General features: G+C 38.6%; 1 protein-coding gene and 1 long non-coding RNA gene across 2 annotated transcripts; one reads left to right on the top strand and one right to left on the bottom strand.

Annotated features, from left to right (window-relative positions):
• Positions 1-868: 868 nt before the first annotated feature.
• On the bottom strand, positions 869-12,255 carry LOC122645432. Its single transcript, XM_043838736.1, has 8 exons — positions 11,827-12,255; positions 9,813-9,952; positions 9,567-9,666; positions 9,361-9,459; positions 8,049-8,396; positions 2,338-2,430; positions 2,049-2,255; positions 869-1,417 (listed from the first exon to the last, which is right to left on the bottom strand). Exons 1-8 carry the CDS (start codon positions 12,160-12,162, stop codon positions 1,154-1,156), a joined length of 1,587 nt encoding a protein of 528 aa, XP_043694671.1. The 5' UTR covers positions 12,163-12,255; the 3' UTR covers positions 869-1,153.
• Positions 8,455-9,233, top strand: LOC122645443. The gene is made up of 2 exons (XR_006330451.1): positions 8,455-8,797; positions 8,944-9,233. It is a non-coding gene; the product is annotated as an uncharacterized LOC122645443 (long non-coding RNA).
• Positions 12,256-14,025: the final 1,770 nt, after the last annotated feature.

Raw genomic sequence — 14,025 nt, 5'->3', positions numbered from 1 at the left:
TCTGATGCAACCTGACACATTATTATTAGTATATTATGGAGCTGTACTGATAATCTATGGAGCCATTCTACTAAAGCCATCACAGTGTAGCTTAGAGAATCCTCAAAATACTTGAGAGGTAATAAGGCAGTTTCATCTTGTGAAGAGGAAACAAAAACTTTTTTAGTGAAGGAATACTATTATAGCCATGATGAAAATCAGTATCAACCATTTGATATCATGAAACCTAATTTTCCAATACATAGTAATATATATTTGATAAGTATAAAATGGTTCACCTGACTGATGGTTCAACTCATCTGTTGTTCCACCCGAAAACCAGGTAGACAAGCAAATTTGACAACAGGAAAGAATATCTCTAACTGGGCTGAACCCAATCAACTCACCTAAACATAGAATCAGACACTAACACACTTCATACATTGGAATCTTAAAGTATACACCAGCATATGAGCTCAGTTTTCTTACAACAAACATTACTAGAGATATGATAACTGACCAAAACCACACATAATAAGTATATTTGTTGACTTCACTCATGAGCTTTAATTTCTCTATTTTATTCATGGTTTGGAAATTCGGATAGGACTCAGGCTGATTCGATTCAAATCGGTCCCGTTTAAGCCCGATTCTAAACATACCGAGTCCAACCAAATTAAGCTGAGTTGGGGCGAGCCTGGCCGGTTCATTTCTAATTCTGACAAATTCCATGACGATTCGATTCAAAATTGACACTGAATTGATAAGACCGATCCTGTAATGATTACGAGTTTTAAAACCTTGATTTCATGGTCTACACATTGACTACTTCCCCTCTCCAGAGTCCACACCAAATAAATAAATGGATAATAAAAAGAACAAGGTCTACTCCAAATCCATAGAATTTATTATTATTCCACTTCTCTGTAACCAATTTTATCCACAAAACCAGCTTCAGTATAATACATCCAGGGCAAGAAGAGAACAAATAATCTATAATGGCCAAAAAGAAGTCTCTTGGATCTGTTTGTGAAAACAATTGGCCAATAACAATTCCCAGATTCTGGGTTTCAATAAATGGAGCAAAATTTCCTGCCCTGTTAAGTGATACAAATTAGAAAAGGGTAAAATGTAAAACCCTTCCAAACTCGTTCTATAGCTCTGAGGGACATGCTTAAAGTCCAGGTATGGCTTCCAGATTGTACTTCTCAGAAGCTGAAGTTCCAGTATCCTGGCTCTCTTCTAACCTTGGTTTCTTTATGGAATCAAGAGTTTGCAGATATGAATATGACGCATTACGGCTGGAGGCCGGGCCTGGATTGCTTATCCTGCTTGCAAGGAAGCGACGTATCAGACCCCTGAGGAATGGGGCCATTGTATCTGGCTCGCGTTCTAGGTAGTACATGATTCCTCCCATGCACATACAGAATAAAGCCACCTGTCAAAGTTAGGAAGTCATAAACTGATGTGCCAAACTTTAATATAACTATTTCTGCTCTGTCTAGGACCCTGTTATAGTGTTACCATTGCTGTAACCACCATTACCCCTTACTTCCATCAAGGAAGTGGAGGTGGTTTTAACTGCTTAAACAACTGCCACTTGTCCCATGTGTTAGAGCCCTTAACAACTCAAACAACGGCTCCAAAATGTGCCTGGGCTGATGTGGCAATTTGGACCACATCAGCCAACAAAACATGCATGATGAACACTGTTATTTTATTCCAACACTTTGCGAAACATGGAGAACAAAATTAGAATTCAAAAAACTGCATGTTCTATACATTGTTCTGTGGATGAAGGAAACTCAAGTCATTTGTCTAAGCAGAGAAACTTTTTCTGGGACATCAACAGATGGAATTCAGCAACAATACGAATAATGTTATCTACTCCTCAGACCCAAAATGTAAACTGGTTCAGCTGGTTCTGTTAATTGCTTTTTCAGTATTTTTTCCCGCAGAGGAAAGCAATTAGTTTGGCTAAGTACGCAGTTTGAAGTACTTAATCAAACAAAATCCTGTTGTCCCAAGCAATAAATCTGGACAAGACTGTAGGTATGTAAGATTTATACCTCAGCATTTTTAATATCTGGCAGAAAATTGCGATTCACTAATATATACCACAAAGAGTCACCAGCTCGTGGAAGAACATATAGAGCCAGTTCTGAACGTCTGGCTTTCTTCTCCAATAGGACAGAAAGAGCAGCAATTCCGCCAGCCATCCAATATACAAGTTTGTGGTCCTTTGCTGCCACCTTTCTGTGTAGACATATGACACCCTGCATCCCCCAAAAAAATCAACATTAAGACAACAAGTTCATGAGGACAAAGAACTCCATAAAGCTCTAATTACCTAATTACCTGAAACATTCCAACAAAAGCAGACAAAAATGTTGTTGATCGAACAGCGCCTTTAATAGCATTCCAGCAGGTATAAGCTGGAGACTTCATAAACTAATGGGACATCAGACAAAGAAGAATCAATTTCAAGGTACAGCTGCCCGAAATGGATTTAACAAATATCTATTACAAGGAATGTGCTTTACTTTTTTTACTGCGGACAACAAAAGCAATACAAGTCAACTGATGGAATCATTAACACATTGCACGCATGAAGTTACATGCTTTAAGGTAATGAGCTATTACATAAGATTACATCTGCTAGACCACATGATGACACAAGTATATTCTGTGCATGTGCAACACACAAACAGAAATGGAGGCATCATATTACTGAAGAAAGTTTAATTGCATGAAGATCTCATGTCCTCACTTCAAAATCACATCCTCTGCATGTTTTCAAGTCAAACCTAGATAATGTTTTAACATAAATGAACTTCAATGTAACATTTTCTTGAAACCCAACAGACTCACATGTTGATTATAACTCAGACGATCAGAAGAGACATGCAATATACAGCTTTCCTTCCTTTCAAGCATTACCGGCAGTTGATTCAATAATTCCAACAATATAACCTCTACATTATTGTGCCCATAATATTTATCCGATTATATAGTATAGTATGTAAAAACACAAATGATTAAAATACAGGGGAAGGAAAACACAGAGACTGAAGAGGTCAAGGATAATGTGAAAAAGATCAAGGGAGTGAGGCATCCCCTCAGACGGAAAGTTCAATGTAAAGCAGAATTATCCAACTTCGATAGTTTGACATTTATATTTCACCCTAAAAAACTTATTTGGGAATGACAAACCCATCTTACCAAAAAAAAAAAAAAGAATGACAAACCCAAACAATTAAACAATCCAAACCACAACTACACAAATCATCAGAGTGGATACAATAGCATCTTGGATTATTCTCCTGTTGTGCTCCTTCCAATGTCAAACTTGAAGCAGAATTCCAGCAAGAAGAGAAGATGGCCTTGTTGTTTTGAATTTGGTTTAATTATGGTTCAAGTTTGGCTCAAGTTAAGCTTAGTTTTAGTGCCCAATGGGTTATATGGGTCATGGACTTAGTATTTTTTTTTAGTTTTCTATTGTAATGGGCCAATTCTATAAAGCCAAATATTAGGGATTTAGGTCCTATACAGGGTAAGAGGATTAAGTAGTTAGTTTTTATTTTGTAATGTTCTAGAATAGTTTCTATTTTGAAGATAGACTTAAGCTGCAAGCGATCCCTCCTGCCATATGTAGGGGTTTCTTACTTGAGTGATTGCTATGGAGTTATAAATAAAGACAAGAGGGCATAACCCCAAATGATTTTGGCTATTAAAGAAACTTGTGCTATGTGAGATGCATACTACTGTGGTGAATCATGCCTAGGTGATGAGGTCTAGATTGGATGGTGGTGAAGCCTCTCATAGGCCTTGGTGGTGAAGCCAGGTATCCCCTCTCTTTTCTCCATCTTGTTCTCAGTTTCAGCAAGCTACAAGGTGAGAGTGTGGATGTCTAACAAGGTCACTCGAATCCATCTTGATAATTCGATTCCACCTTCCTTGAGTCCATTCTATTTCTTTTGTTTTAGTTTTATTCACTCTATTATCCACTAATCTCTTCCTAAGTTTCTATTCTTGCACATCAATTTTGTTCACTTGTGTTCTCAGTCTTCTCTTAAAGATTCCCACCCATCCGACTGTCAGATTGAGCCAATTTTGGATATGATGTTCCTCACTTATAGTACTACATCTGCCAAGAATTGCAGCATCATCAGATCTGGAACTTGGGAGATCTACACATTTTAGTAACTTGCTATTTTCTGTTTTCCTTAAGTTTCTATTTTCTCTCCACCATGATTATTCACCACCTGACCGTTGGTACCTATGATATTTTAGCCACAAGTACAGCAGGCTTCAGCCAGCCTTTGATCAGTTTTTCAGCCTCATCAGTTGGCTGGTTCTTTAGTTATCGATCTACTCTATATCTGCTCTAGTTCTCTAAATCTGGGTCACTGTGATTCTGTCCTATGGGTTACTTTCTCTAAATCTGGGTCACTGTTTTTCAGCCTCATTGGTTACTTTCTATTTATGGGATTTGCCATTAATTCTTTGATTTGAGTATTCTCTTTTGGTGCAGCCCATAAGAAATTCAAATAGGGTTTCGGAACCCCAGGATCGCCACCATTTTGGAGATTCTATTCACATTCTAACCATGGTAGCCAATAGAGAGATTCTCCAACAATTCAATTCCTATAACAGTGAAACAGATTCAAAAATTTATACCCTCACTACTGTTGTCAGTTCCATTCAGACAATGATTGAATCTACGCAAACTTCTATTGACCGATTGATGGCTTCTGATAAAGGAAAGAGTCCCATGAAATCTGGGGATTCTTCCAACTCCATCCCACAGGACCCTTCTCATGGTACACCACCACCACCACCATATGGATTTGGTCGATATGATAATTATGGAACTGAAAGAGGAGCAAAACTGAACGTCCTCGATTTTTATGGGGACAACAACCCAGAGCAGTACCTTGACTGGGCTCACAGCTTGGAAATCTTTTTCATATGGTATAGGTTGAACGAGGCCAGAAAGATCTTATTTGCAGAGGCTAAGCCGAAAGGCACGACTCGAGTGTGGTGTATCACACATTATCAACAAAATCGGACTCAAGGCATTGGTTTAGTCACTACTTGGGCTGAGATGAGTGAAGCCATGAACCGGAAGTTCTTGCCTACCGACTACAAACAGTGTATGCACTATGCACCTCAGGTTTGCACATTCTTTTTTTCTAAAAGTATCAAAAAAATGTATTAAAAAAAATAAGAAAAAAAAGGAACAAAATTAACGTCTAGGCATACCCAGACGATTACAAAAACACAAAATGAGAATGGAGGCCCCCACCTTCGGCATTGCCATCAGCAGGAAGAGACCAAACCCAAAAGGCTATAATGCTCTTTCTAGTGTTTTAATGAGTATACAGGTTCCAAGCATGGAAGAAGTGTGTCCATGAGCCCAAGCATCATACTAGAACATCTAAAGCTACTCAAGAGATTTTGTCATGGATTGGTAGAGCTCAAACTGGAAGATCAAGTCAAGCCATCCATGAGGATTCAAGCAACTCAAGCTAGAAAGGGAAGATTTATTTGTAGTTTGCTTGAATGTATCCTAGGTCTTGTGCTTCATCTTTAATAGCTAGATAGTCTTAGGATGTAATGTTCCAAATGCTCATGCTCAAGCTCAATCACTTATGGACTTAAATTGAAAAACCTAAGATAGGTGGCTCTAGTGTAGAAAAACTAAGTCAACTAAACCTAAATGGTTTACATCCATCATTGAATTGACTTAGACCTTTGGTAATCCTTAAGGACCTTATCTTGATTCACTTGGCATGACATAAAAGCTTACTGGAAATTATGTCCAAGTGTTGATGTGCTTAAAAAATTGTAAAAGGTCATTTCTACACCTGGCGGTCGACCGGTTGCTAATTGGGTAGACAACCGGTGTGCATACATGGGCGGACGACCGAATCACAGTCCACTGGTTACCAAGAGCACCCCTCTGTAGACAGATGCAAAGGTCAATCGACCGGTGCATCATCCAGAGGATGTCCGAGAGGAGTTCTTCTCAGTCTACATCGCGGCGGCCGACCAGTTCTGTATTAGCAGTTGACCGGAGTTCACAAAATAGATCCGTTAGACTCCATAACGGCTAGTTTTTTCGTATTGGAAAGAGCTCTGTACATAGTGATTTAGTCATGTTTCTATAAGAGACATTGGGGAAAATACGTGGAAACGCTGCCGGGCTAAAAATGTGAAAAAATCCAACCACGATCATGCTTAAACTTGCATACCTTATGAGCTAACAGCAAAGAAGTAGTGAGCTACAACTTGCAAATTCAATCAGCCATTGAGCAAAGAACATCTAAGAAAGAGGATCAACATATGTGTTGATACTTGGAGTTCAACCTATCTAAGAGGTAATATTGTGCGAGTTTTTCTCCTACTCTGCAAGGAGAGTGTGAAGGTCCCCCCCCCCTCACTAAACGGAGATTGTTTGATCACAGTGTTGATCTTGGGGTCAAGGTGTTGCTCCCTCCTTTAAACGGAGATTGTTAATTCCAAACCCGTGAGGGTTTTGGGAGTGGATGTAGGACAGTGGCGAAACCGTGCCAAACCATTATAAATCTTGTGTGTATTGCCTCTCTTTGTCTTTTCATCTCCATTGTTCATTTCATTGTGTTTTACTAACATTTATTTGGAGATTTGACATAGCATACCGCTGAGGGTTGGAAGGAGTTTTTTATTTGGATTTTATTTCACACTTCCCTATTCACCAATCCTTAGGTTGACTATACAGTCCTACAGGGATTGCAAACAGAGCCACATCCAAATCCTTACAAGGTTGCATGGATGAACAACACTATCTCAAGATTACTGTAAGCGTTTGCTCACCTACTCTATTCCGTCTATTGGTGGATTCGTGGTTCGTGGATAAAGTACAGTGTGACACCCTCCCTCTGAAGGTGTCATATTCTTCTTTGTTAACCGTGGCTCTTCGATAAAAAGGTACAACATTGTGGGTATGCAAAAACCTACTCTTTCAAGCACTGTAACAAAACCAAGACATTTCTTCCCGCTAAAGATCTACCCAACATTAAGCTCAAGAAAGTAGCAGGATTGTTCCTCCTCTAGCCTGTTGACTCAGATGGCCTCCTTGGTCCTTCTCCAAACTTGACAAAGTCGAGTTCTTTTCAGAGGAGAGTTCGTGCAGTAGCACTTGACTGATTAAACCAGTATGACCGAGTTTCGAAACCCAAACCCAGACGGAACCAGTCCAACCTGGGTTTTTGGTCCACTAAGGGTTGGAAGTAGTTTATATTTATTATGTCTTTTATTCACAAAGTAGGATACGTAGGACTAGACTAGTTATTTTGAACTCTATTTAGAGTTGGGCTAGGAGATAGTTTTACATTCCAATTAGGATTCTCTTGATTTTCGTTTATTTAAGCATTGTAAACCTACGATGGAGATGGTGAATTGAGTAGAAAAAATATTGGGTTTTATTCTGCATGAGTGTGTGGTTGTGTGCTTCCTCTTTCCCCCCTGTAACTCTGAGACTCATCTCAGAATTCTCCCTTCTCCTAACCGACCTCCACCACAAACAACCCATGTACTATTATTTCTCTCCTGACTCTTTAAGTTGCTAGAAAATCCAGAAATCAACTAAATTTATGTTTCTCAAGTCTTCTTTTTTCGGTTCACTTTTCTCCTCTTTGTGAACCTGGTTTGTCTGGCACATGAATAAGGATGGGCTACAAGAAAAGATGATAGAAAATAAAATGTCAAAGAAGACTTCAAAATAAGTGAGCATATTGCTAATCAACGACAATCTACAGTCAACTAAGGAAGCCAGGACCATTCCAACCAATATATGATAATATGAATGGATACAACTAATGTGGGGTATTCTGCAACTGAGATAACGAAGCACTAGCGATAAAGATTAGTTTATTAGAAAACATGCATATAGATATCCTAGTAGCTGTGTGTGTGTGTGTGAGTGTGTTTTGTTTGACAATTTGGTGTCTGTCCTATGTCAAGCAAACACAATACAAATGGAGAAAAATAAAATTGAAAAAAGGAATTTGAGAGCAGTGGAGTACCTTTTGTAAGTGAAGAACAACAAATGGTACAAAAGTCAAAGAGAAATACAGGGGAAACGTTTTTCTGAAGGTCGCAGATGCTGCATTACCATTGTGAGCTAAACACGAGTTTGTGCCTGGATGTATTATAGAACAAGGAATTATAGAAGGAAACTCCTCCAATTTTACTGAGCTAGATCCCTTTCTGTTTGTTAAGTAAGCTGACAGAGTAACAACATCTACTGGACCACCTCTACAGCTATCCCTCACAGCCTTGTAAACAGGTGCTGCAACTGGCCCAGTCTTCTGAATAAAACTTTGATATGACTTTGGCAAGCTCTCAGGACGCATTACAAAGGCATACATAACCTGAAATATAAAATAGAAAAGATTGTTCATGAGAGAATAATTTTTATATTATTTTTTTTCGAAATTGCAATCTACTAGTATAAATATATTGATGGAACTCCATTAAGCACTGAAGAAAGTATAAAAGCTACTAAAAAGGAAATGAACAACAAAATTTTGAAGAAAACAGAAGATAGCTGTCTTTATTGAACATGGGAGGGTGAGAAATGGAAAGACAGTGAAATAGATTAACTTTCCAATCACAATATTATCTGTTTAAAATTATTAGGTCAATATCCTAAGTTGCTCTATAAACTATGATGTACTGGACTTGGGTGCCACGCAAATGTCCAAGATAACCAGACAGAAAGGAAGGGTATGCTGAAAAAGTTATCATCCAATGCAAAATTAATTAGTTCTGGGTTTTTTTTTTTTTTTTTTGGTAGGTAGTTCTGGTTTATTTTAATCCTCTAAAGATAACAAACAGTAATTCAGATCAGAAAGGACATAGTGACAGAAAGGGTATGTTGAAAAAGTTATCATCCAATGCAAAATTAATTAGTTCTAGTTTATTTTAATCCCTCTAAAATTAATAAACAGTAAATCAGATCAGAAAGAAAGGGTATGGTGAACAAGATGCAGCAAGATATCTTTCTCCAGCTCATTAGTGAATCAGTAAGGAGAATGCAGACAAGAGCTTGAAAGAAAGTACCTGCTTCAAGGGAAGAACAAGGAAACTTATAATGGCAGAAAATATGCAGCAAGAAAAGTGGAAAAAAACACATAAGAGGGTACATTTTTGAATGACATGCATACCTTACTTTTTCTTTGAAATAAGTAGGATATGGTGGTATTTAAAAATGGCAAAACATGATTTGTGATTGGAATAGAACATACATTCAAATTTGACAAGGTTAAAGAAATGCTTAGTCAGATAAATTTTCATTTCCAGCCAAGACTAATCTGTGTTTGAGCTCTGTGTTACCTGAGCACATGCTAAAGCAAACAACAAAGTATCGCCATGTCTCAAATGGCTTCCCCATAGGTGAAACTTGTTCTTGGATTTTGCCGAATTATAAGCACACTGAGAAAACAAGGAGAGTCATAAGCATGGTGAAGAAAGAGAGTTCCAATTCTGATCATCTTCAGCTTGATAGAAAGTTGAAAGGAAAAGTAGCCAATATCTTTTACCTGGGCAAGCCTAGCCAAAAGGTACAAAGCAAGGGTACGCCTCCGACTAGAGTCGTCTAATGCTAAAATAGACAATCCTGCGACCGAACCTGCTAAAATTCTGCTCCATCATCCCTTTAACTAAGTCATAAATATGGAATAGGTACCATCATACATTACACAAACAGTCCATAATGAAGATCACCCAAGTAAACTTTTTAAAAACTAAAAGTTAATTAACAAATCATATTGTGCAGCAGAACTTACATATTAAATGGAGTCTCTTTCTTTCTAAACTTTCTCAAAAAACATCTCAGGGCATGATAAGATCCAGTAAAACCACCAAAAAGTAGCCCAATACGACAAGCTTCTTCTCTCACTATCAGATCCTTCTCTGACACAAGTTGCTGCAAGTAGCAAGAAAACATGTTTAATGTCAGCATGACAAAACTTAAAATATCTCTGAAATCCTTTCAGAGATTACATGCAACGAAAACACTCTGGCTTTGAGATAAATAATGCATATTTACTAGATTCTGGTCAGTCCTTTTAAACAGTAAGCAAAAAGCAATAAAGAAAAGGTAACCTCAATGAGAGAAGGGAGTAGCTGAAATGATTGCAAATCTCAAAACCATTGACATCAAATGATTGTGACCACTAACAAAAAAGGCAAGGTCATTGGGAATACAGCATCTTGCTTTTTGATCCTTGAATATACCAAAAATTTTCAAAAGTGCAGCACTGAAAGATTCCTCTGGGTAGATCTTTTGTTGATTGGAATAGCAAATAGTCAAGTTCCTTCCTTTTCTAGCACTAGATAGCAAGAAAAATTAAATAATGTGTAGCTCAGTGACTAACTTTGCCACACTTTGTTCTTGGTTTGCAGATTGGGTTCCAAATGGGAGCTAGGGAGGCTAACCTAAGTAGTGCTTGCCTGCCTAAGCCGCAATTCATCGGTTTCTCAGTGAGAATACCCACAAAATCCAACATAGGCTTAAGTTTTGTGTATGCATGTGTGCATTTGCATGTTCCCAACTTTATCCATTTCATCTTCAGAAAGTGGCTCCAAAGGTGTAGTAGGACTGTTAAAGATTGTAGGACAATCAAGTGACTATAAAAGTTAATTTGAGCTCCCAAAAAACAAAAATGTTTTACATGGATTCTTATGATTTGATTTTAAGCTCTTAAAAGTCATTTTATGCTTTTGTTTTTCATGTGCAATAGACAGAAAACAAATTAACCATAAAATCAGGAATAATTGAACTGGGATGCACAATGTAGGTATTTACATATGACAAATTAGTAGCCTAGGCACCATCACTCAGAAACCCATTTGTTTCCTTTCATTATTAACCTAGGGTCCTCATCTGCTCTGTCCAAATTCTTAACTAGAGAACTATGCAGCTAGAACAGTGCTGCCAATGCTGATCAACATTCAAATGTGTTGTAATAAAAACTGAAAAAACAAAAAGAAAAATCAAATGTCAGACATCTACTACCAAATGATTGTTGAAATTAGATCTCCATATTCCTGTTAATTTCAAAAGAAAAATGACAAAGAATTGTTTATCGAGTATAACAGCAAGATTTTGATTAAAACAAACTGATTATTTATGAATCAAATTCCGCAATTTAAGTTCAATTTAAGAGTTAGCGTCCTGATGACTGATGTTTCCTTGAAATTGAAACAATAATTCAGGATTAATGTCTACATGAACTTAGGAAAAACTTACATCACCTTCCAACTTAGCTAAATCTTCCCTCATATATGTGGATTCGGGACCACCAATGCAAAAACGAAAGTAAGAAACCATTTTATTGGGCATATCCGGATGAGGGTAAAAGCTTAATTTTTCATTTCCTTTTCACCTTCTCCAACAGGTGAAAATTGAACTTAAATTGACTTAATGTTTCCTTGAATAGGAAATGAAAATACATATAATAAAAGAATGGGCAAGAGATTGCTGTCTAGTCGTGCAGCGCCTGCACCCGAAAAAGTTCCAATTCTCTTTGGAAGAGAGTTCTTAATGTTGTATGTAGTTTATTACAACGTAGAAGACATATCGAATGGTGGGAACTAAATGATTCTAGTGCAGAACGTTACACGTTTCAATCATAGAACTTAAAAAGGAAAATCATGCACTGAGCACTCTCCAATATCGCAGTTAGATTATAGACATTTGTCTTATTCCTCATTTACTGATTCTACATACAGAGCATTCAAACTGATTTGATCCAAAATCAATTAATTCATCGAATAATTTTGAAAGAGAAATCCTACCTTGAGATCCAGGAGGGATTCATAAGACTGACCCCGCGCGAGCTTGAAAGCACGAAGAAGGATCCCGATACCAACACGTACACCATAAGATAGAAGGAAGCTCTGGCAGAGGTTACCAATGGCGTTGGCAACGCATGACCCATCCGCGTGATCACAGGGCGGTTGGAACCCCCGAGCACGGCGCTGCCGCCTCTGCAATTCCTCAATCGCATCTCTCAGCCTCTCCTCGGCCTCCATGAGACGGCGCTCGGCTGCGCCGTCGGAGTTTTCGTGAGCCATTGGCGGAGCTGGAGGATCTGTGGGGGAAGGGATGGAGGATTTCGATAGAAAAGGCATGGTCGCCACAATCCCGCAAGCCTTTCCGCATCAGTGAAATCGAAACCAAATGCAGACTACTTGTCACTCTCACACACCAAGAGAGCGAGAGAGCGAGAGAGCGAGAGAGCGAGAAAGCTTCTACCAAAGAAAAAAAAAAGAGAGAGAGCGAGAAAGAGAAAGACATGAGGGAAAAGAAGTATAGAACAAAAATAAAGAGGATTACAGTATAAAAAGAATAGTTGATTCACAATCGCGCAATGTTACTCTCTCCACGTGGCGTTGGCATGTTGGTTTTAGATGTCTTATTATTGGTTAATTTGCCGTTTATCAAAAAAAAATATTAGATAATTGCCACGTGGGGATGCAGTAAGGCGAGTAGTTTTACAACGATTGTAATGGCGAGTGTGGTATTTGTTGTATGTATCCCTGTCCGGTAATAGATTTTCATTTTTGTTTTTTTAATGGTAAGATCCTTGTCCGGTAAAGTTGATAAATCTTTCGACTGGTTGTCGTTTATCACTTAATTTGGTGCTTTTCGTGCTTAAATGAGATTTCAATATATCATATGGTTTCATCAAAAAAATATATATCATATGGTGTCTGGGGTCTGGTGTCTAGAGTCTGGACCAGTGGTCACTGGTGTGTGCACTGTGCCTTTGGCCTTTGCTAGTGGGGCAATGAGCGGGTCCCCCTACCTACTACAAACAAAAAAATTAACTGAGCAAAATCGTTCTCTCTTCCTCTATTCACTAAGTTTGGTTTGGAAAAAATTCCTCTGCAGTATCCTAGTCTTGTTGTATTGTAATGCAGGCCCGAGAGCTCAACACGTGGAAGGTGCAACATCCAACAGTGCTAAGCTTGAGAAGAAAGGAAAAAAAAAACTGTCTTGCATTGAGCTCGTACTGTTGGATGAAGCTTCTTCCACGTGTCGAGCTCTCAGGCCTGCATTGCAATGCACTGCAAGATGCCCACACTGCAGAGAATTTTAATCCGCTTTGTTGTGAGTCCTTGCCCCGAGGGTAGGACCGCTCTCTATTCCTCTATTCTTTTGACACCTTTATCCTTGCCTTTTTCTTTTTTCTTTTTTCTTCCCCTCTTCTTCTCGCGTTTGGTAGGCTCGAGAGCTCGACATGTGAAAGTTGCGACATCCAACAGTGCTGAGCTCGAGAAGAAAGAAAAAAAAAGCTCGCACTGCTGGATGAAGCTTCTTCCACATTTCGAGCTCTTAGGCCTGCATTGCAATGCACTGCAAGATGCCGACACTGCAGAGGATTTTAATCCGCTTTGTTGTGAGTCGTTGCCCCGAGGGTAGGACCGCTCTCTATTCCTCTAATCTTTTGACACCTATATCCCTGCCTTTTTCTTTTTTCTTCCCCTCTTCTTCTCACGTTTGGTAGGTGAATTATTTCTCCTCCCTTCACTTCTCCCTGGATGACTTCTCTAGTTCTCTCGCTCCGAATTTAGTTATCTCGGCCTTGCTCTCTGCTAGGTTGCCTTTTGTAAGCGCTCTAACTAGGCTGTTTCCAGCTCATGGTCTCTTCCTTGGTCTAGTTATATTTTCCCCTTTCTGGCTTGGTTACTGAGTCATTCATTGGGGTTTCATGACGATTTTCTTTCCCTATTTTAGGGTTTCTGCTCCTCTTCATCCTCTTTTGGGGTTTTGGTTGTTATCTAGTTGGTTTTGCGTCTTGTGCCTTTCTTTTCTTATTCCTTTACTTTGTTTTTAGTTTGTTTCTCATCTTCACTCTCTTTTAGGGTTTCTCTCTGTTTTTTCATGGTCTCTTTTACTTCTTTTGTCTTCTAGGTTTTCCTTTCCTATCTTCCTCATTCTCTTCTTAGTGTGCGGGTTTGCTTCACCCCATGTCTAAATCTAGTTCGAGT

This window comes from Telopea speciosissima, chromosome 1 (assembly GCF_018873765.1).
Source record: "Telopea speciosissima isolate NSW1024214 ecotype Mountain lineage chromosome 1, Tspe_v1, whole genome shotgun sequence".
Taxonomy (NCBI): domain Eukaryota; kingdom Viridiplantae; phylum Streptophyta; class Magnoliopsida; order Proteales; family Proteaceae; genus Telopea; species Telopea speciosissima.
The sequence above is the reverse complement of the archived record's forward strand: the minus strand, read 5'-3'. Positions and strand labels throughout refer to the sequence as shown.

What these genes read in the sequence shown, in the direction of transcription:
- LOC122645432 (XM_043838736.1), bottom strand. Translation starts at nt 12,162, where the DNA reads ATGCCTTTTCTATCGAAATCCTCCATCCCTTCCCCCACAGATCCTCCA. An exon ending in TTTTGGCTAGGCTTGCCCAG is followed by an intron (nt 9,460 to 9,566) that starts GTAAAAGATATT and finishes TTGTTTTCTCAG; the next exon opens with TGTGCTTATAATTCGGCAAA. An exon ending in CTTTTGTTGGAATGTTTCAG is followed by an intron (nt 2,256 to 2,337) that starts GTAATTAGGTAA and finishes TGGGGGATGCAG; the next exon opens with GGTGTCATATGTCTACACAG.